This window comes from Nannospalax galili, unplaced genomic scaffold (genome assembly GCF_000622305.1).
Source record: "Nannospalax galili isolate Female #2095 unplaced genomic scaffold, S.galili_v1.0 scaffold805, whole genome shotgun sequence".
In the NCBI taxonomy this organism is placed as follows: domain Eukaryota; kingdom Metazoa; phylum Chordata; class Mammalia; order Rodentia; family Spalacidae; genus Nannospalax; species Nannospalax galili.
The window spans coordinates 696839-720989 of record NW_008353486.1 but is presented as its reverse complement, the minus strand read 5'-3'; the positions used below and the strand labels follow the sequence as shown (position 1 = coordinate 720989).

Sequence of the window (24151 nt, the reverse complement as noted above, 5' to 3'; positions counted from 1 at the left end):
ATGCACTACTGTGCTCCCTTTTGTGTGGTGCCTGAGATTGAACCCAGGGCTTCATACATTTTAGGCAAACACTACTGAGCTACATTTCTAGCTCCAATATAGGTGGCTTAAGTATTTGAATATCCATTAAGAGTATTAAGTCAGGCCACAAGAGATTTATGATGTATTGACTGTGAGTTATACATTAAGCACAAAGAATAGACAATGCATCATGTTTTTTCTGTTTTTTGTTTTTGTTTTGTTGAGATAGGGTCTCATTGTGTAGCCCTGGCTGGCCTCAAACTCAGAGAGATCCACCTGCCTCTGCTTCCTGAGTGCTGGGATTAAAAGCATGTGCTGCCACGCCTGTATTTTTTTAGTATTGTTTCTAATAAGCTTGGATTGCAAACATTAACACTAGTATTAATTTCAGTGGTATGTATTGGTTATGAAATGTGATTCTTTTTTCTGTTAGACAGGAATGAATACAAAAGAAGGTAGAATATTAACAACTTTCTTTAATTTAAAAAATAAAATTATCCACAAAACATCAACTAACCTTTAAGGTCTTAAAAATATAAGTTGACTATGCTGGGTGTTGGATGCCACCTGGCAGCCAACACTGGTATGTCAGCAGGACAGTCCTTCACAGTGCTGTGTTGAGAGGGATTTGAAGCATGTCTGCATCCAACTGCCATGATGCACATCTGTTTAAGAAATTCTCTATGTAACAGTGAATCTTGACAGTGCAGCAAATATCATGAGGCACAGATAGAGTAAATAGATCACTATAGGAAAGTGTGGGTCATAGTCTAACAACAAATGTTGCCTTCTCATTGTAAGTGTAGGCTTGTTCATTTTCCTTCTGGGTGACATTAAGCCATGAAAATCAATGTAATTTTCCACACACACACACACACACACACACACACACACACATATATATATATGTGACTAGTGTAATTAATTAAAAAACAACTCTGAAATAGATTGACTGGTCTTTCCTATCTAGGTAAGAGATGAATACTTTACTTCACAGCATTTTCCATCCTAATTACTCTTTCCAAGTTGAAGACACTAAATAGCTAGAAATGGAGGCTGAGTCGCTTTCATTTTGACGTAGTTTTATTTAGAATGCAACACTAATAGCATGATAACAGTGCCACGAACCTGTACCACAAAGCACACATCTTTAATATGTTGCTGTTCACAGGTAATTTGATTGTAGCATTATTATTATTATTTGGTACTAGGCTCAAAGACGACACTTAGATTCCTCAGCTTTGGGGTATTTACTGACATCAACATGATAGTCTAGTCATGCAGAGGAAAGAAATTCAAACGCAGTTTCCTTTTCCTCTGCCAGTTCCTTTGCGGTAAGATCCATTTTCTCACGTGAGAAATCATTAATAGGGAGACCTTCAACAAACTTCCAGGTCTTGTTCTGTTTGAAAGCAATGACAAGCAAGAGATTTAGTTTAATTAAAATTGATCTTTTGGCAAGCAACAATCTAGTTTGAAATTCTATCTAAAGGCACATGTGTTTAAAAATAAAAAGAAACTCTAATTCTAAAAAGCTAAGTTAGAAATCAGAATCTACGTTTTTTGGGTGGGGGGTGTTGTGGGGCAGGGCTTACACTGAGGATCAAACCCGGTCAAGTTCTCCTTTATCCTAGGCATGAGCTCTACCACTGAGTGCAAACCCAACCTAGAACTCAAGTCAGTCATCTAATCCTTATAAAAAAATGAGCACTTGAATTAAAAACTCATTGAATCTTGAAAGAAATCTGTAAGAAATTATTACTAACTATAACAATGCTGAGCAGTACTGATTTATTAGAAAATAAGGTTCTATTTATGGTTCTCCAATGCAGAAGTATAATAACATAGTGTCCCAGATTAGTTTCAATTATTTAATGACTTGAAATTGTGACATACACAATTTTTAAGCTAGAAAGAAGAACTTAGGAAAGGAACAACTTTCTAGGCCAAATCATAATATTTTTTGAGAAAAACATGTACCTGCTTTCTCACAGAAAGGGGAATAACCTAAACACCTCACCTTGATCACAACAGGGAAGGAGTAGAGCAAGTCATCAGGAATTCCGTAGGAGTTGCCATCAGAGATAACACCCATTGACACGAACTCTCCCTGGAAAATAGTTACACATTCTCATGGCTCACAGAGACTAGTTTACACAACCAACTGACATATGAACTAATAAACTTAAAACAGGTGACCTCCTTAATGACATGCACAGCTTACTGCTGTGTAAAGAACCAGCACCAGTACAAGGTACTTTTGTGACAAGATGGCTTTCATAGACATTATGTCATCCCACTCTTCCAAATCATGCATGAGGCAAGCCAGAGCCAAGCCATTCTTATTCTATAGACAAGGATGTTATGACCCAAAAGTGGTTTAAGAAGAAAAATGGCTTGCCATATATAATTGTCTTTAACTCACACTATCTTGTGTGATAAATGTCACGTAGCAGATGACAGAAATAGCTTAGAAAGGTTAAATAATGTTCCTGTGTTTCCCTGGCTAGTAGGCAGGTGAGCCAGGAAACGAACTGAACCGGCCTGATGCTAAGGCTATACCCTTTACATTCCTGCATTGAGGGACACAAACAGAAGAATGGTCTGTACAAATCAGAGCCTTCACCTCAGGGGTTCCAAACCAGATGTTTCTGATGTGGTCGGCGATGGCTTTCGCAGCAGACATTGCACTGGACAGTTTCCGAGCCTTGATGACAGCAGCGCCACGCTGTTGCACAGTCTGGGGCAGGGACACAGAGAAATAGTGTTATCTGATCATGACAGCAAAATTCTCAGCAGTTCCAAACTTACCCTGGGGTGAAAAGCTGCTGAAATTGTAGCTTAATGTTTCCTTTAATGTGATGCTTACTATCCTAATTTAGTTATAACCACTAGTTTTTGTAAAAAAAAAAAAAAAAAAAAAAAAAAAAAAAAAAAAAAAAAAAAAAGTACAAAGAAAAGGATCAGTATAAACATAACTGGATAATTCAGTTTTTTCTAGCTTGGATAAGAAATCTCAGCTGCTGTAACAGACCAGCTCAGACTGGATGAGGACTGGCTTTGAAAGCAGTCCTCAGAGCAACTGTGAAGGACCAGATGTCTGAGGGCCATTCTCTACCCCTGGACCAGAGATTCCTGGCTCTGCAGTGTGGTGTGTGAAGAAATCTGTGTGAGCAGCTGTTGGAGGCCTGGTCTCTCCTTACCATGATGAAGTCTCCCTTGAGCCAGCTGTCATCTTTCACGGCTTCATACACGCCAACTTCTTTTCCCTGCAATTTCACCTTGGCATGATTGACATCTGGATACTGAGTTGAGGAATGATTTCCCCAGATGATGACATTCTTTACATCATCAGCAGTCACACCAAGTTTAAGAGCAATCTGGTTAAAATTAAAACAAATACATCATTTACACAAATGATTTTCATTTTGAATTTTTACTTGTTTGACAGAAGCCCTTAAGTAAAGGTAGATAGATGCCTTCTGAAACTTCAATTACAGTAACTTGAAAAAAGGCAAATCTTACTGCTTGGCAGTTTCTTAGAACAGTTCATGATGTTTACAACTGTGAACTTGAAATATTCAGGAGGAGTAGCAAGCATTCATAATTTGTGATTAAATTATTAGCACAATAACTTAAGTATAAAACATCAACAAAGGTTAACATTCTTAAAAAATATTTTTTTTATTATTTTTATTTTATGTGTATGAGTGCATTGCCTGCATGTGAGTGAACCCATGTCGTGCAATGCTGCAGAGGTCGGAAGAGGGCTTCAGATTCCCCTGGAACTGGAGTTAAGGATGGTTCGTATCGGCCATGTGGGTGCTGGGAATTGAACCCGGGTCCTCTGCAAGAGCAGTCAGTGCTCTTAACTGCTGAGCCATCTCACTAACCCCCAGGTTAACAGTTTTTGAATACACAAAATATGTAAAATATGATTTGTTTTGTTATCCACGCATGGAGATGTCTCCTTTACACTTCTGATCAGATATTTTAAGTATACACATTCTATTTAGGTAAAAATTTTAGTATATAAAATGTACAAATTATTTAAATAATCCTAACTGAGATGGAGTTAGAAGGGACTCACATTACCAAACTGTGACTGCCCCTATTTATAGGTTAGGGAACTGAAGTGGACATCATCTATAGATACCTTGATTTATGATATGGTCACATTCTGATAAACTCAGCATAGGTTGAAAATGTTCTAAGTTGAAATGCATTTAAAATATTGAACATTAAAAAACACATAACTTAGGCTACTTTAAACACATTTGGAACATTTACATTAGCATACAATGATTCCTATTTTATAGCAAAATGTTAAATACATTTATGACCACCTATGTTACTATTTATAACTTGGGAAAATAACCAAGGCTATATTTTACTAAAAATTTAAGAACTCATGACCTCTCTGAATATCAGATTTAAGTACTCCAAAATACAGTGAAGACAAACCGCCTCTAGGCATCCCTCCCCACAGGCGTCCCTCCCCACAGGCTTCCCTGGCCCCCTCCCTCCCTTTGCTCATAATGCTTAGCCCGTCTTACTCCTTTGATCTTGATCAAATCCTTTGGACAACAAAGGACAGATACTCTGTACCCAGCAGATGGTGTACCTCAATGTCATTCATGTCAGTGCTAGGTCGACATTAACACACACAGGACAACAGTTTCCTGCTTCCTTAGGTAACTTCATGTTTGTCATATAGATCTATTAAATTCTTTGACTAATTTTCTAGCTCTAGAAATTTTCTTCTCCCTAGTAGCAACGGCACTGCCAAATTATCGTGTGTGTGTGTGAGTGTGTGTGTGTTTATCTAGTTTTGGTTTGCAAATACACAGGGGAGTTTTATAGGTAATAAAGCAGTCACTTTTGAGTTGTATGTGTCTTTTTTTATTATTTTTATTTTACGTGTATGCATGTATTGCCTGCATGTAGGTAAGTGCACCTGTGTCACGAAATGCCTGCGGAGGACAGAAGAGGCTGTCAGATCCTCTGGAACTGGAGTTATGGACAGCTGTTAGCTACCATGTGGGTGCTGGGATTCGAACCCGGGTCTTCTGCAAGAACAGTCAGTGTTCTTAACTGCTGAGCCATCTTTCCAGCCCTATGTGTGTCTTTTAAAGAGTGTTTTGTTTTGTTTTGTTTTCTTTTTTCTTTTTGAGACAGGGTCTCCCTGTAGCCCCAGCTGGCCTGGAACTTGCTATGAGACCAGGCTGGCCTCAATCTCACAGAGATTCACTTGCCTTTGCCTCCTGAGTGCTGGGATTAAAAGCATGTGCCACCACGCCTGGCTTGGTTTCTTTTTTTAAAAAAGGTTTATTTTATTTATATTTTTTATGTATATGAGTGTTTTGCATGCCTGTGTGTGCCTAGGGCCTTAAGGAGGCCAGAAGAAGGTATCAGATTCCCTGGAACTGGAGTTACGGTCAGTTTTGAGCAGCCATGTGGGTGTTGGGAACTGAATCCAGGTCCTCCGAAGAGCGGTAAATGCTTTTAACCACTGAGTCATCTCTCCAGATCCCACTTTAACTTTTTTAAACAAATATGGAGTACTAATCACGATTTATGTAAGAAAAATTTATTTGGAGGTTTATTAGTTCTCATTGGATAAACAACTTCCAAGAGGAAGAAACTCCTTCAAAAACTTCTCACTGTGCCACACTGACATGCTGAAATGTGTCTAACCAACAGCCTGTAAATTACAAAGGCTGTGTGCCAAAAACCATGGTCGAAGTATGATGAGAACTTCTCTTTTGGTTTGTTCATGACTTTTGCCCCCACAAGGACAGTTTTCTTAGACACTCTGACGAAGTGCTACTCTGTAACACTCGTGTTTTCTGACCACTTCTTCTACCAGGACCTGAGGAGAAATGGGGAGGCCTTTCAGTGCCATCTCGCCTCTCTCCCTGTAGGAACTAAGTCAGCAGGCACTAGATGGTCCAAATCTACAACTGCAACCCTCAAGTCTTTTGTTTCATAATCTACATATATGACATAGTTAAATTACATGTCACGTGAATTATTTCACTCTCATTTTTAACTTCCGTACCAAGAGAACATTAGCAACCACATTTAATCACAGCTCATGATTGAATAGCTAAAGATAAAATTAAGGAGGAACAGATTTAAAGACTTTATAACAAATGTAATAATTTACTTTTAATAAAAGGAACAGTTTCCTACTCAACAGAAATAACTAATGTACAAACTAAGGCTTAATTACTTTAAAAAAAAAAGGTTTTAAAGCTACAATTTGTAAGGTTTAAAAGCCATTTTTCTTACTTGAGATTTGGCTCGGTTATGATCCAAGCGAGTCAAGCAACTGAAGTTCTCCTTGGGAATGGATGGAGCTGACTTGGAGGCTGTCAGACAGTTTGTATTGGCTGGGTTTCCCACAACGATAACCTAGGATGGATGAGAGGCATAGAAGATATAGAGACTTATACTGAGACTCAGCTTAGAATGTGACCTAAGAAGAACGTGTGTATCTGTGTGTGCGTATGTTTTCATGATACAAGTTTTTACGACATACAAATCAGTTTCTGTTGGCAATATCCAAGATCTAAGGTCCATCTTTCTACCTTGCTATAGATACAGATCATTCATCTATTTACCCACAAAAGGGAAGCTTTTTGGGTAAATAGCTTTTAAAGCTTCATCTAAGAACTTGAGTCATTCATAAAAATTTCCCCTTTTGAGTTTATTTAGGAAATCATTTTTTCTCTGTGAATTCAGTGTTTCTTAAATTTGCCTAACCCAAGGATGACCTGGACTATTTGCTAAAATACAGGTTATCTCCGTAACTTCTACAACATACACACACCCCTCTTTTTTGGCCCATTTGAGCACAAGCTGCAGCTAAGTATTCCACTGCCTTTGGGTCTGAGTATTCCAGTGTGTGAATATTTGGTTATTTTTTTGCAGAAGTGAAATTACCACGGAAATAGTACCACAAATCCAGGCTTGAATTTTACCAGTCTGAGCAATTCTGTAATCCTCTACCAAGAGACCTGTGGCTTTCTTCTACTCATTTCTTATTTCCTGTTAATGATTATAGTAAAAAAAAAATTATTTAAAATAAAATCTATAGGGGCTGGAGAGATGGCTCAGCAGTTAAAAAGACTGGTTGTTCTTGCAGAAGACCTGGGTTCGAATCCCAGCACCCACATGGCAGCTAACAACTGTCCATAACTCTGGTTCCAGGGGATCTGATGGCCTCTTCTGTCCTCCACGGGCACTGCACAACATGGGTGTACTTACCTACGTGCAGGCAATACACTCATACACATAAAATTAAAGTAATAAATAAAATATTAAAAAATAAATGAAATCTACAGAAAACAAAATTGTAGACATCTATGAAGTATCGTAAGTAGGACACTAGTGAAAAATAGTGTTGGTAATACTCAGATAAATTTAGAAACTAAAATAAATAGCTTCAGAGACGGAACAGGAAGTCATAGCAACTCAGCTTCATAAAAACTCCTCCACACTGGGAAAATATGATCAGAAGTGACTAGCCCCTGTTACTGAGAACACAGGCACCCAACAGCCACCTTCCAAAATCACACAAGTGAATCTAAAGCCTGAACAAGTATTCCCACACAGCACAAGGTATAAGAAAGTTGTTTCATCTAAGTTTAAGAACTAGGGCTAAATTTTCAAGTCCATCAGTATTTACTGACCATCACATAACCTAGAAACAAATAATTATTTTTTCACTTAAACAATGAAAGCAGACGTTTCAAAATGTGAATAATGAAAAACCCCTGAAAATTCGATGCTAATCACCTTGACTGATTTCTTGGCATACTGCTCCAAGGCCGCACCCTGGCTTTTGAAAATTTTCACATTTGCTTTCAGCAAGTCTTTCCTCTCCATGCCCTCCCTTCTTGGCATGGAGCCCACAAGGACAGCCACATCCAGGTCTTTGAAGGCAACCTCTTCTTTGTCTGTTGCGATGACATCTGTGGACAGGGCAAACGACATGTAGAGCTACTTAAATACCCAGGCCTCAAGTTTTCTTTTCATTCAGAATCTTATTCTTTTACAATGTAGCAAATGTTTACTTTTATATATCACACACTGATAACATCTTTCAGAAGCCTAATATAAGAAAGGCAATATATTAATTTAACTTCCATAAGAACACAAAGTCAGTAAATTTATTTTGTGTTTCCTGCATCAATAATTACCTCACTTTATAAAGTTCTATAGCTTTTATCTTTTATATAATGATTTATTATAAAAGGTATATTATAACCTTTAAAGCAGCATTTACTATTTGCATTTATTACACAGATAACACAAAAGAGAAACTAGTTTACCTAACCTTTGGACTGTAATTACTTTAAGGCTTAAGATACCTATGACAAGTTGAAAGATGATGTCTATTGAGGCATACTGTACTAGGGATAATGAAAGGGATTATATTATCATTGTTAAACTTAATCTTCAATTTTACAGATGAAGAAACTGAGGCTTAAAGAGATTAGCTAGCCACCATGATGAGACAGTGAGGCTATACTGCCATTGTAGGGCAGTCCAGAGTTCAACTAGTATGCTTCAGTGTCAAGCTCATAAACTTGTTTTTTTGATCAAGAAACATTTTAGGCCAATAAAGTGTCAATCAGGCTCCTCTGAGTCCACAATGAAGGAATATCAGTTAGGAAAAATAAAAAATACCCATCTTTTCGCAGCCACACATCATTTTTTTGCTGAGAGCTTTTCCTTTCCTGCCATATTCATAGCAACCAGTACCAACTGAAAGGAAGGAACTCAGCAGAAAAAGGAGTGCAAAAGGAAAAGCAACGCAGGAAGCCAGGTGTCTTGGAAAGAGTTGTGAGGAAAAGGAGCTAGCAGCAAAAGCCAGGTGCACGCAGGTATCTACCCTTTACAGACCATGCAACCAACTGGTTTAGAAAGCCGAGTATCCCTTCTAGGAAATGTCTGCCTAGATATATAACTCATGTTTTTCTTCAAGCTATGCAGTATTAGGATGATAAATGAGGGACCAAATAACTCACAGGGCAGCACAGGGCTCCAGAGGACATCTTCAGATCTGAACATTTTCCATTACAGGATGCTACAGTTACATGTAAACAGACTTTAAATAATGACACAATGTAGACAATCTAGGAGTATAATCCTTGAGTGGCATTATTTCTAATTAATACAATAAATTTATATAGACGTGAAGCAAAAGAAGTCCTTGACATTGATTACTTTTGCTTTTGCACTTATTTATTCTAGGCATACATTAAAAAAAATGCTGTTCAAAACCAAAACAAAACAATTTTGTGGAATAATTTCTAATTGACAATTTTTAATAAAAATCTAAAACTGACCTTTGATAAGGCATACAGTGCTATAAAACTGTTTCTCTTTGACTCCACAACTCACCTTTCAGAAGGGGAAGGGCACAGTCTTGCAGTTCCATTAGGACACCATCCAGAACACCCATCATGGGAGTGATATCCAACAGCACAAGGATTATAGGCTGCCCAACAGCAAGGAGTACCATCAGGGTAGGTCATGCATTCACTCGCACAAAAATAGGCTTTATAGTTTTCATTTGTATTCATCTCTTATGTAGTCATAATTACTCAAGTGAGGGATGCATAGCTCGCTCTTATTAAATTGGGAGTGCTTGCTTCCTAGGGGCCAATGTCTTATCAGATTACTTTGATTCAAAAGCCCATTTATGAAAAGAAGTACAGAATCGGCCACCTTCTTACTGGACTCTCCCCTATAGTTACTCTTATTAGTGATGGACAGACCATCACTTGCTGGTTGCGGTAAGCTAAGCCAATATGAGGAGCGGTTCAGATTTGCAAACCACTTCCAATGCCTGAAGGGGTTCCTATAAATACCTTAATTAGCTTCTACTTAAAGCAAAGTTATCTATTACATTTATTGGGTCTGACTATTTCTTTACCATTTTATAATATGTTTGCAATTAAATATAGAATCTCATTAAGAACATATTTTTACTGTAACATCATGATTTATAGACATGTCCCTACCTGGTCATTACCAAAGACAGATCCATTTCCAATACTGTACAACAGTGAATATGCAATTTGACCAGCTGCTCCAGTCACAAGGACTCTGATTGGTTCAGGCTGTAATGAAAAAGACTCAGTCAAGTCTTATTTTAAATGCTACTCTAATAAGACAACATAGACTCAATGTGACATTAAAAAAAAATATTTTATTTATTATTATTTTTATTTTATGTGTATGAGTGTTATGCCTGCATGTAGGTAAGTGCACCCATGTCATGCAATGCCCACGGAGGACAGAAGAAGCTGTCAGATCCCCTGGAACTGGAGTTATGGACAGTTGTTAGCTGCCATGTGGGTGCTGGGATTCGAACCCAGGTCTTCTGCAAGAACAGTCAGTGTTCTTAACCACTGAGCCATTGCTCCAGCCCTTCAATGTGACATTTTAAAGTCTCCTTGTGCCTAGAAAACTTATAGACTTGTTTCAGTAAACAAAGCATGCACAGATGACCTAAGCAACTTATACAATATATCCTTTGGCTACATATTATTTAGCTTTCATGATACAGGAGTAAAAGGTGTACAATGTATTTATTTACATAATCTTGGCCATCTTTCGGGGGATATTTTACCATAAAAAATGGGCCCATAATTTCACTGTTCATGTTATATGGTGATACAAACCCTGAATGACCAGAGGAGCCTTACAAATCCTTAATATGCAAATCCCACTTCCACCTGCTCAGTAGAATCCTTCACTCCAAGAAGTAACAGCGCTTAAAATTGCCCATTTACATTGAGCCAAAATGGTTCAATAAAACAATTGTGCTTTGACTTAACTACCCAGAAGAGCAAAAATAAGCCTTTATTTAAGAAATTTAAATTGCCAGGCATGGTGGCGGACATCTTTGCAAGTTCCAGGCCAGCCTGGTCTACATAATGAATTCCAGGAAAGCTGGGGCTACAGGGAGACCCTGTTTCAAAGACCAAAAAAAAAAAAAAAAAAAATCTCATGTCAGGACCTCTAAGATGGACTTGGGGTAGGGGTGGGGTCACTGGACATCTTTAAAAAAAAATTTAAATTATATTTATATATTTATGGTGTGTACGTGAGCATACACTTGCTATACTATGCTGCAATTTGTGGAGTCAATTTTTTCCCTCCACTATGTAGGTCCCAGGGGTCACACAGGTCATCAGACTTGGCAGCAAGCTTTATACACAGAGCCATCTTGCTAGCCCCATGTCTTTACTTTTTATTTAAGAAAAAAAAGGTGAGAAAATGAAAATATCTAGATCATAATAAATTTTAGTATTAAATAGTGATAAGTCATGGTAATTAATAGTAATTACCAGTAGTAACTACAGTGATAAGTGAAAATTGATGATTCCATGGGAAAATTATTTTTAAAAAGGGAAATCATACAAAAAAGTACAATAGTTATATAATACAAAGAAGTAGCTTTACAGATTAAGAGACTCTGAATAAAGTAAGCTATACAGACAAAAATAATTATATTCAAAATAATGACTTTGGGTAATGGAAAAAATGTTAAATTAAGCTCAGAGAATTAAAAAGAATCAAGATGAACTGTTTCTTTCCCAGACAATGCTGAACAGTCATAATGTTATCCCTGACCCTCTGCGCATGAAGAAATGGCTCACTAAACTGACTGAGGTTAGAAGCACTTGATTTCTTCTTCTTTAGAACTGCCTCAACCATCTGAAATGGAAAAAGGATGGATGACGGCAAAAGAGCCCTCCACCCATCTATATCAAAGATCTAGGGTTAGCAGTACTTAGTAACTAACCTGTACCCCATTATTATCTGCTCTGCCCCTTTTATTATCTTCTTAAAAATCTGAATTCTATTTACTGCTATATCCCAGCTAACACCAGGCTCTTAGAACTCAAGCATTTGCTTCTGAAGTAGGATTTTGTAAATATTGCTACCAAAAAGACTGAACTGAAATACATAAATTATTGGAAGTATACTGAACATACTTTAAAAAAAAACTAAAGGTATTTTATTCATATATGCTTGTACTGATAAGGCTGGGAACTGAGGCACAATAATATTTCAGCTACAATAAGCAAAACTATGTTATGACTTTTATTTTAAAATTTTTGTTGTATTTATTTGTATGTGTGTTGGGGTGGAGGGGTGTGTATGCCAAGGCCCCCTTGTAGAAGTCGAGGAAAATTTGCAGGAGTTGATTCTCTCCTTCTACCAGGTGGGTCTGGGGTTTGAATTTGGGTTGTCAGACTTGGTGGCAGGCAGCTTTATGTGCCGAGCCATCTCAATGGTCTAAGGTTACAATTAGTCTTATTGATCAACTGATAAACTTCTCACATAACTCATTCATTAGGCAATATACCACCACTGGATTCCTATCATGTACTCCCGCACTAATTTAAAGATAGGGGATCTATAAACGAACCAAATGGATTTAGAAAGAAGATAAGCCAATTTTCTACAATCGGGGGCTAGAGGCAATAGAGTAGTAAGAGCCTGCTTTATGCTGTTGAGCGCTCCGTACTGTTTCTTCATATTGAAATGGAGATAACAATAGCAGCTATCAAACAAACAGGTTAGTTTTAAGGACTGAAGTAGTTCACAAGCAGCAGCAAGTATTAGAATTATAGATCTTTAGTAACCATAGACTTTTCCTCTAAGATTGCTATAGCCTGTAGTTATATATCATCTATATGTCTTTAAATTGAGTGTGACACTCTTTTGGGAGCAGTTTGCTTTTGACTGGTTTGCATTCTTCATATAGGTTTCAACGTGGATTTATTGAACGAACAAGGTAAGAGAAAGCTGAAGGATGGGGTAAAGCAAAGTATAACTATATTGTTCTCTAGGTGGGGTGGTACATGGCTGTAATCCCAGCACTAGGGAAATGAACAGGACAATCATGATATTGAAGTTTGAGGACAGCCTGGGCTACGTGAGACCCCAATTCTACTTCAATATTATAAGCAAGCCAGGATAAGAAAGGAGGGAAGTATCAATCACTATCACAAATCTTAACCTTACAGAGAGTCTACTTGGTGGTTAGAACTGAATAATACAGTCCATTTTAGGAGTTAATTTTAGCTAGCAAAAATGTGTTCACAGTTTCACAGTCCTCAGTGGAGGGCTTGTGGCCAACTAATGAAAAACTGAGTCTACCCTAGCAGTTTCCTTCTGCCTCTCTGGGCAATTTCATCTTAAGGGTTGTATTCCTATCTGAACATCTGATGATGAAATAGGTAAAGGAAACACCACTTTGATTCCTACTGCTCTTCTGAGACACTATGGCTGAAAAGCAGGACGGAGGGAGCGTCCCACCGAGTTCTCACAATGCGACGGTGCCAATGCAGGTTACTATTCTTTGCTCAGATATCTGGGCATTCTGCCAAGATCCAAAAAGGGATGACTTTGCTCTTGGCAGGGCACTAATGACCTTCCTGCAGATAACAGGCTGTCTTAAGAATGTGCTGTTTAGTTGTAAAGCTTGAATTTAAATGTTAGTCTGTTGTTCCACAGAAATGGAATTCCTTTTTTCCTTTCTAGTTTACATGTATTTTTGCACTAGGAGGACAAGCAGCATCATTTCTTCTGTCACTCCCCCATGGAAACTGGCAAGGAGGTCCTTCCTTTGAAAATGGTTTTGAGTTGGCGTACTAAAGACAGCTCTTTTCTAAATCAGTGATTTGTGCATACTCTCATGAGGAGGCAGGAAGATTTGGAGTCATGTGAGACTGCAATCTGACAGATTCTTCCAGGTGGACCATCTCATGCCATCTGGCCACCTTCTAGGGGTTAGGCCTGATTCAATCTACTGTGTAGCAAACACAACACAATAATGAAGGGACCTGGAACTCTCTGTGACCTTGGAAAAAAATCATCTGACTACATTCTAAGGCTACATTCTAAGATTAGATGAAACAGTCTCCAAATTCCCTTCAAACTTGAGAATTCTAATGTTCTGGATGACAAGGAATAAAGCTATCAGATAATTTACATGCTATGAGTATCTCTTCATCCATAACTTCAGCTACAAAAATAACAAAATGATTTGGTAAATGCATAATACAATAAGGGTAAGATGGAAAGACAGTGAGATGATAGATGCAAGCCTTCTGTGACCTTGCCTAATTCACACTCTGGGCCTCAACAAACTAAATTTAAATAGTTTAAGTGGGGTTTTAGTCAAGATGGTCTTATTGTAAAGTCCGAAGTTCTCAGCTAAGTACCCCTGCTTTCTGGTTAAAATTATTAGGGCAGAAATTGCTGAAGCCATAATTTAAATAACTACTTAAAATCTTCCAAAATACCTGGGCCACAACTACTGGGAATTAAGAGCTGCCTCCCTTGGTTCCTTTAAAGAGGGTGAAGAAGGAATGCCCTTGCCTTAAAAACAAGTCTTTTCAAAAGGTTTTGGGAAATTTCCAATTCATCCAAACATTTTCTCACTCATCACTCATTTTAGCATCTTGGGATGAAGAAGAAAAAACATCTCTAAATATAAATATAAACACAAGTACTGAAACTATTTCCCTTGGTCTGGTGGCAAATGTCACCTTCAAATGGTTCACAGATTATTCCTACGTCAGAGCTGTTTCACACTCCCTCCCCCTTTAGCTGGGACAAGACAGGGAGATGTAGCAATCTAAATCTTCAAGATAGTTACACTGCGTTACACTTACAAGTAAGGCTTACCGAATTCGAAACGGAGGGCAGAAAAGAATACCCACACTAATTTTTTGACTAGTGATGCTAACCTGTTCTGGAATTACAAAAGACCACGAATAGGTTTTCAGTTTAACAGTTTTATCTAATTTAGGTATGGCGGAAGCACGTCTCCTGGAAACGGGGATCATAATCTGGAGCTCTACCTTAATCTCGAGGGCTTAGTCCTTTCAAGGATTTAAGGGCAAAATAGAGGTTAGGACCAAACTCTTTCCCTCCCATCAAACCTCATCGTCCTTATTAAATCCTTTATCGTCCTTCAGGCTAAAATTTTGTCCCTCAGTCATGCAGCAAAACTGAGATCCGCCTCTCCAAGTAAAACGATTTCTCCCGAGTCCTTTTAAGATCCCCCAGGTAGAACTCAATCCTTTCCCAATTACTGGGTTACTGCGACAGTCCCCCGAAAATGAGTCTGGTTTTACAAACGGCGCAAAGGACAGGCCTCGTTACTGCTGCTTCTCTACAGACCGTCAAGCTGCTGCAGGGTCCAGGGGCCCGCACTCACCATTATTGAGAACTGCGAAGACAATTACTGCACCTGCGACACGAGTCTCCGGGAGTCAGGTCACCTCTACAACGGAACCGACTCTTGGAGGGAGTACAGGGCTCGCTACACGAGAATCCACTCGCAGCCCCGGCGCCCTCTGGGAAGTGTAGTTCAGGCCGCCGGGGTTCTGGCGCGAACTCAGAAGCATCTCGTCCAGTACTAAACTACACTTCCCAGAAGCAGAGCGTCTTGGTGCGCCCCTCCTCCCTGCGCTCCCGGCGGATTGCATAGTAGTCTCCCCTGTGATTGGAGGACGACACTGAGCCGAGGGTTTGGGTTCGGAAAGGGAGGACTGCCTGCTGGCGCTCGGCAATTGGCGGGAGGGGAGGCGTGTGCGCCTCGAGGGAGGAGACTTAGACCCCTGAGCGGCAGCACCCCTACACGCACTGGGGAGACTTCACCCTCCCTCCAGACGACGCGGGAGGCCAAGGGACCTTCCGTTGCGCAAAGCCTTCTCGACCCGGAAGCAAACCCGTTAGGCTCTCTCTGGAGGGGGGGAAAAAAAAAATCGTCGCGTCCGGAAGTCCGGACAGCTTCTCCGGTTGCTAGGCGACGCGCAGCGTGCACTTGGAGGAGTGATCGTCGGTGGCGGGAGACCATCGAAGGGCGGGCGCCGCGTCTCTGGTCCTCGCGGCCGCGGGGCGGAGCGGTGCGGCGCGGCGTTGGTGTGCGGCCACGTGGCGTCCCCATCCCGGAGGCAGGTGAGCCCTGGCGAGAGCGGGCTTTCTTTTTGTCCTGGGGTCCGGAATACGGTTGTCGCCAGCTCGCGTTGCCTGAACCCGGGCGGTGTCAGCGACCTCCGGGTCCCGTCTACCTCAGGGACCCCGGCCGTGGTTGCCGCGGTGCTCTGGGGCGGAATGTCCAGCGGTCCGCGCCCGTCGTGGCGGAGAGGCGCGACTTTGCCAAAGTCAAACTCAGGATTTAGTGAGCGCACGCTTTGTGCTGGTGAGCCCGGTCCTTCCAGGAGCCCGGGGCACTCCGAATCCGACTTGCTCTGCGTCTTGTGAATGTTGACTCTTTTACCCTTTCGCTTTTAGAAACTGGATGCGATTTAAATCATCTTGATAAAGTTATGTCAGACCTGTATTTCTAAGGGAGCGTGGCCGCGGAGTGGGACACACTGGTTATGTCAGCGGCTGAAACACCTCAAGAGGCCTTCATTTAAAATTTTGCTGCCGGGGCTGGAGAGATGGCTCAGCGGTTAAAAGATCTTGCAGAGGACCTGGGTTCGAATCCCAGCACCCACATGGCGGCTAACAACCCTCGGTAACTTCAGTTCTAGGGTATCCAACGCCCTCTTCTGACCTCCGCGGGCCTGGCACAACACGGGTGCACTTACACACATGCAGGCAATAACAGACACAAAATAAAAATAATAAAGTATTTAAAATTAATGCTGCCAAAGGATTTGCTGTGCTCTTAGTTTTTTCTCGTGGATAATCGGAAGGAAGATGTGATGCTTCAGAGTAGCCTACTCATAATGGAAACGAAAAGACTTAAGTAATTTCTGGGTTTGCTCTGTCACTGGCAAATGCTGCTGAGTGGTTTCAAATTTTCATCCGTTTTGGAAAGATTTACCATTTGGAGAAATAAATATAATGTCTTGAAATCCAGTAGCATTTTCTATGGAGTACACAACTTCTGTAATGTTCACTAATATTGAGCCTTGCAGAGGTAAGAAGCCCAGCCATTGTCTTTTTATTCTGGAAGAACCCATATTAACAGACTCTATAAATCTATAAAAATGTTTAGAGCCAGTGAGATGGCTCAGCAGGTGCTTGCTGCCAAGTCTAAGAACCTGTTTAGCGAGGTCAAGTGGTGAGCCCTTAATCCCAGCATTTGGTTCTTGGTTCACAGATAGCTGCCCTTTGTATTCTTAACATATGACTTTTTAGGGGACAAAAACAGTTCACTGTATTTTGTTTTGGTAATGTTTTGTATAAGCTTATCTTTATTATAAGTTCTTCTTAAAATTTTGACTGTTTGGGACTAAAGAGGTGGCTCAGCAGCTAAGAGCACATACTGCTCTTGCAGGGGACCTGGGTTGGGTTCCCAGCACCCACATGGCTGTTAACAACCATTCTTAACTTCGGTTCCAGGGAATCTCTTGCCCTCTTCTGATCCCTCTGTCATTGCATGCACATAGTATGCTTACATATATATTCAGGAAAAACACTCATACACATAAAATAAAAATAAATACATACAATTGACCATTTTAAATGTATTAGATTTTTAGTGGTAGTACACGTTCTTTGAAGGTTATACTTCACAATAATTCTCATTACTGTAGAAGAGAAATAAGAAATCCCGCTGCAACTGGGGTCCTGTACTGGACTCTAATTCACCAGCCCAAACCAAGATGGAGTCGCTTAGCAAAACTGCATAATACAACTGAAACTTTAACAAAGTAAAACAGATTCCCACACACATTTTTTTTTTCCTGAAAATAAAGATTGAAACAGTGTAATAAGGAAGTCCTATCTATTTTTTTCTCTAAAAAACAAAATAAAGTGCAAAACAAAAAAACCTTTTGAAACCTGATGATAGTCAGATCTCTTCTGTTCTGTTTCCCTATTCCTCCTTTTTTTCTGGTCTTTTTGAGACAGGGTCTCCCCAAAACCTCAGCTGGCCTGGAACTCACTATGTAGACAAGACTGGCCTCAAACCCACATGGTTCCGCCTGCCTCTGCTTCCTGAGCGCTGGGACTAAAGGCATGCGCCACCACTACCAGTCTTGTTCCATCTTGTAAAACTCATTTTTTTTTGCCATTGCTCAGTGGGAGCTCTTATTCTCCTTAGTAAGACAGATTCTGCACAGATTTGATGTTGGAAGTATTCCTCCATCTCTCTGCTCTGTATTCACTGAGGGAGGGTTTCTCACTGAGCCTAGATTTTCCTATGCAGGTAGTCTAGCTAGCCAGCTTGCTCAGGGATCTCCTGTCACTGCTTTCTAGTGCTGGAATTACAGCTGGCCCACCATGCCACCTGATAATTACGTGAATTCAGTGGATCCAAATTTCTGTCCTTATGGTTAGAAGTGCTTTAACTACTGGGCCATCTCTAGCCCTGGCCCAAGTTTTTTAAAACAATGAGCTTAACTATATGTATTTTGGCATATATTCATAGGAAAATGATAGACAAGTTTATGTTTATGTAGCAGTATTTTTATATAAAAATCAAAGTTTTTACAGTATCTTATTAGGAGGAGGGAAAGTATTAGCTGATTTATTATTAGTAGTAATTCATGTGACTTTTTATAACCACAAAATATATCCACATGCACAAGAATAAGTCTCAGCACAATATTATAGCCAACGGGGAATTGGTAATATGATATTAGTCTTTTTTAAGCTGGATGGGGAGTACAGTTGGGCAAATATTAAAATGAATACCCCTGTTTTCTCTGCTCACCCACATAAAGATTATTTTTGGTGATCCATGAAATGGCAACTCTTTAAGATCTCTTTTAATTTGACTGCAAAGAAAGAATTGAAAAACACCTGACTTGCAAAAGTGTTTATTTCCTTTAGTCATTCAGAACTTTACAGAAATTTGTCTAAAATCATATAATTGTTCTTTCATTTTGAGTTACAAAACAGGCAGCAGCACTGATTTATATGCACAAACATACTTATTTAGAAGGTGTTTGATGGGCATATTATGCTATTTCAGCAGAGTAACAGCAGTACTTCCCCTAACGGCCTATGACCTCCTTGGCCATAGCCTTTTTAAAAAAAAAAAAATAAATAAATACAATGTCGCCCTGTAGCCCCAGCTGGCCTGGAACTCACTGTAGACCATCTCAGGCTAGCCATGACCTCACAGAGATCTGCCTGCTTCTGTATCCCAAGTGCTGGGATTAAAGGTGTGTGTCACCACATCTAGCCTGGCCATGACTTTTGATCTGGTTTATCGTACCAGACCTGAATCCCCTCCTATGGAGTAGGCATCGAATCCAATGAGAAAATAGTTGAGTGTCCACATAACAGACTTACTGCTATTGTACCTGTGGGCTCACCTTGCCTGACCTGTTGGTATCTGTATTACTTTTCTGTTGCTGTGATAAACACCACAACCAAGGCAACTTATAGAAGAAAGAATTTATTTGGCTTATGGTTCCAGAGGGTAAGAGTCCATCATAGCAGGGGAGGCATGACAGGAGTCAACTAGAACAGAGAGCTAAGAGCTCACATCTTCAAGCACCCATAGGAAGCAGAGAGAGGTTGGAAGTGAAGCAAGTCTATGAACCCTCAAAGCTAGCCTCCAGGTATGTGTGTCCTCCAGCAAGGCCGCACCTCCTCAAACCTCCACAAACTGAGTACCACTGACTGGAGTCAAGTATTCAGGTACTTGGAGCCTATGGAAGGCATTTCTCATTCAAACCACCAGAGTATTGTTACACACAGGGTCTGCGGCTGAGTAAGACTATTGGCAGCAATTCTCCCCTAGCAGCCTGCATAGCACCTTCCACCACTGTGAGGATTGGTCAGCAAGAAGGAAGCTTCCAGCCCAGTTGCAGCTTGATTTCTCCAAGTCCTGCAAACAAAGCATGTGATGTTTTCAAAAAAAGGGTCTTGCCATATAGTTCTGGTGGGCAACCAACAGCAGTGGCAATCACTTCTTATTTTGGGGGACTCAGGGACCTCTCTGACTGGCAGCTCATGGACAGGTAGCCTACTTTGGCACTGAAATTTTTCATTTACTGACCTGTGACTTCTTGGAGCAGCTTTATCTGTCCACACAGGGTACCTCTATTCAAACCCTATATTTGTTAAATTTTATTTTTGTTTGGCTTAGCAGCAGATTTCCTAATGACCTTTTCATACATTGTTGGTTTGTGTTAACCCTGCCTCCAGCCCTTGTTCTCCATCTCTTTGTGCCCCTCCTTGCTGTTTAAGTCCTTCTCTCCCAGTAGTCCCCCATCTTTTGTATCACATGCATTCTACTGTTTCCCCCTCCCTTTAAGTACTCTTGTTCCCTTCTCATGGGCCCTTTTCTAGTCTCCTGAGTTCTATACAACATAAATGCACACATAGAGTTAGAAACTAGGCTCTGCATATGAGAGCACATGTGGAAAATGGATTTATCTTATATGTATTATATATGTTTGTGTCAAAACCTTTAGATGCTTTATTTACTCATTGAATTTTGAGTTTTGGTTAAAATATTGTCATATAGCCCAATTCATGAGATCAGCCTATTAAATGAGATTGTCTCATATACTTTATCTTTAAATTAAATCATTACATGAATACTCATTTGGGGGGATTTTTTTTTTTTTTTTTGTCTTTTTGAGACAGGGTCTCCCTGTAGTCCCAGCTGGCCTGGAACTCACTATGTAGACCAGGCTGGGTGGAACTCACAGAGATCCGCCTACCTCTGCCTCCCGAGTGCTGGGATTGGATATTTTTAGACCCACTGAGAAATCATGAAATGCATTTATAAGAGATTATTAAAACAATAAAACCAACATTAAAATGATGATAAAATCATTTTAAAATAACTTTAAAATGATTATAATGTATTTTTCATTATTTATTATAGTTACATTGTGATAGAATAGACCTAAAATAAGTAATTTATGGACTGGAGAGGTAGCTCAGTGAGAGGCTTGATTTCCATTCCCCGACATAAGATGCCGGTATGAGTTTGTAATCCAGGGCTGGGAAGGTAGAGACAGGCAGATCCTTTCTGGTCTACCAGTATACCTACTTAGCAAGTTCCTGGCCAGTGAGAGACTCTGTCTCAATTCTCCCCCCGACCAAACTTGTGCACGTGTATCCATGTGACTACAACACATACATATAAAACCACAAAAAGAAATATAATAAATAATATATGGGGCTGGGATGTAAATTAGTTTTTGGTAGAGTGCTTGTTGCCTGGAATGCACAAGGCACTGATTTTGACCTGCAACACTACATAAATGGGGCATGGTAGTGCATACCTGTAATCCCAGCACTTGAATTGTGGAGGAAGGGGATCAGAAGTTGAGGGTTGTCCTTGCCCATTGTGAATGTGAGACCAGGCTGGGTTATGTGATAATGGGGTTTTTTGTTCTTTTCTTTCTTTCTTTCTTTCTTTCTTTCTTTCTTTCTTTCTTTCTTTCTTTCTTTCTTTCTTTCTTTCTTCTTTCTTTTTAATAGTGGAGGCTGGAGAGATGGGTCGGGTCAGTAGTTAAGAGCACTGGATGCAGAGGACCCAGGTTCGGTTCCCAGCACTCACATGGTGGCTAACTCTAACTCTCATTCCAGGGGACCCAATACCCTCTTCTGACTTCCTTGGACATTTTAAGCACAGGTGCATTTACGTACATGCAGGCAAAACACTCATACACATAAGACAAATAAATAAAAATAAGTAAACTCATGTATCAAGGGAGGACTATGATAAGAGATATGGTGTTCCTTTAGTAAATTGATAGTAAATTTAAAGTAATTGAATTTCTGAGAGTTTAAGAATCCTGTATACAAATTAGAAATACATGATTAGACTTCTTATGGTCTATGAACATGCTTTTCCTCTGTATTTAATGAAGGAAAAAAGTATTAATTACTCAAAATTACTTGATGTGGCACTTACTATATAATTTTATTTCTGTTGATAAGAGTGAAAATTTAAAAACAATTCTGGGGTTGGGAATGACCATAAGGAATAAGTACTTCATTATGTAGTATGCATTGATCTATATGACTTGTCTTGATTCCTGATTAAAGATTGATGGCACAGTGGCTGCATGTTCATTGTGTCAGCACAGGGAGCTACTGGCCTGCCGCCTTTCCTGCCATTCTCTGAGGAGCAAAATACATTGCTTGTTTGTTAAACAGTAATTGCCATTTAATGCCTGTGTTCTTGGAGTCCTACCTTTACCCTAAGTACTTACCAAAATTTTCTCCCATTGTCCTCCTAAAACAAATTCTTCTATTAGCTCCTTAGAGAAAGAGGTTTAGGGGACTGGCAAGATGGGTTAGTGGGTAAAGGCACTTTCTGCCAAGACTGAGGACTGATTTCTGCAAGTTGTCTTCCGGCCTCCATGTGCGAGTTGTGGTACATGCTCATGCAAACACACACACACACACACACACACACACACACACACACAAATATTATATAACTGTACAAGAAAGAGGTTTTTATGGTGTTATACCTAAAACATGATTCCTGCCTTGATTTACAGTGAGTTTTAAAAGAGAGAGGTTTTTTTTTTTTTGCACTTTCATTCTCATTTTTATTTTCTGTCATGCCAATGAATCACACAGTTCATACTTAATAGTAGTCTATTAGTCTGTAAAAAGTTACTCCAAGATCTGGTGGCTCAAGATCATACAGTTAATGATCTCATTGATATGTGGGCTACAGCTGGGCAGTGGTTCAGCTGAATGATTCAGCTCACAGTCTCTCATATTCTTGCTGTCAGGATTGACAGGAGCTGTAGTCATCTGAAGGTTTGGATGTCGGTATAAGGTACCACTTCAAGATGCTTCATTACATGGCTATTTTCAGGAGACCTCAGTTCCTCGCTGGTTGTGACATGAGACCCAGTTTCCATCATCATGGTAGCAAGGGATTTAACTTGGTCTAGAACCAGTAATCTAAGAGTAAAGGTGTACAAAGGTAGTGGCTCCATACCACTACCTCTGCTATATTCCGTTTATTAGAAGTGAGTGATTAATCCGTGACCTTGTTAAGAGGGCCTTTGCTTATTGAAAAGATGAGCTTCAAAGAATGTGTAGATGTGTCCGAAATACTATACCTAGGTTATATCAAGTAATGTTTGAATTCAATTCAATCACATTTAAATAGCGATTGAAGTTCAGCTGGAAGGACTACTGGGTGATAAAACTCAGAGGTAGGCCGTAGGTTCGAGTTCCAGCACTGATCAAATATTCACGCAGTGTCATTTCAACGTTAACCTGTACGTTTATAAAATAAGGAAGGAAATAAGTTAGATAAACATGAAACATTTCTGAAAAGTACTTTGGCAAAATCAGACATGCAGATAGATATTTTTCTTAGTTTACTTAAAAGAGTAAAAGAGCAAGCATTTCTAGTGTAAATCAGTACATGTATCACACAACACAGACATTTCTTTCATGCTTAGCTTATTCATTGTCAGGGTGCTGCAGTTCTGTTTAGCCTCTGACTTTATTCAAGACTCAAATTGTTAACTTGAACATAAAGCTTCTTTTTTAATTTTTTAAAAACAGTATTTTTATTGGATTTTTGTGATAGTCTTACAATATCGTTTGATGGTATTTAGAATTCTTCCCCTATCTGCACCTTCACACACTGCCCCCACCCAATTTAATGTACTCTCATATATATATATATATATATATATATATGTCCATTTTTCAAGAAACTTCCACACTTATTTAAAAAATGACTATAGTATTACAGTCCCCCAGCAGTGTATAAGAAATCCTTTTTACCCACATTCTCACCAGCATTTAATTTTTCTCTTTTCCTTTATTTTATTATTTATTGTTTTTGGTCTTTTTGAGACAGGGTCTCCCTGTAGCCCCAGCTGTCCTGGAACCCACTATGTAGACCAGGCTGGCCTCAAACTCACAGAGACCCGCCTGCTTCTGCCTCCTGAGTGCTGGGATTAAAGGCATGTACCACTTTTGCTTTAATTTTTTATAGTTGCCATTATAATGGAGTGAGATGATTTACAGTAAATGATTTTTTGAGACAGGGTCTCCTTGTAACCACAGCTGGCCTGGAACTCAGTATATACACGATGTTGGCCTTGATCTCACAGAGATCTGCCTGCCTCTGCCTCCCAAGTGCTAGGAATAAAGGCATTCATTACCACTCCTACCT

The 24151-nt window shown here is 39.7% G+C and overlaps 2 protein-coding genes across 5 annotated transcripts in view; one reads left to right on the top strand and one right to left on the bottom strand.

The window, feature by feature from the left end:
• Positions 1–1086: 1086 nt before the first annotated feature.
• Positions 1087–15437, bottom strand: Mdh1 (malate dehydrogenase 1). Its single transcript, XM_008850628.3, has 9 exons — positions 15281–15437; positions 10059–10157; positions 9436–9532; positions 7825–8000; positions 6316–6438; positions 3225–3401; positions 2648–2761; positions 2042–2131; positions 1087–1423 (listed from the first exon to the last, which is right to left on the bottom strand). The coding sequence occupies exons 1-9, from the start codon at positions 15281–15283 to the stop codon at positions 1298–1300; spliced, it is 1005 nt and encodes a 334-aa protein (XP_008848850.1). The 5' UTR covers positions 15284–15437; the 3' UTR covers positions 1087–1297.
• A 476-nt stretch (positions 15438–15913) lies between these two features.
• Wdpcp (WD repeat containing planar cell polarity effector) overlaps positions 15914–24151 on the top strand; it is a 370658-nt gene continuing 362420 nt past the window's right edge. For all 4 annotated transcript variants that reach the window (XM_029554805.1, XM_029554808.1, XM_008850627.3 and 1 more), the window contains exon 1: positions 15914–16023. The gene's annotated coding sequence lies outside the window, so the exon portion shown is untranslated. The remainder of the gene's footprint in view (positions 16024–24151) is intronic.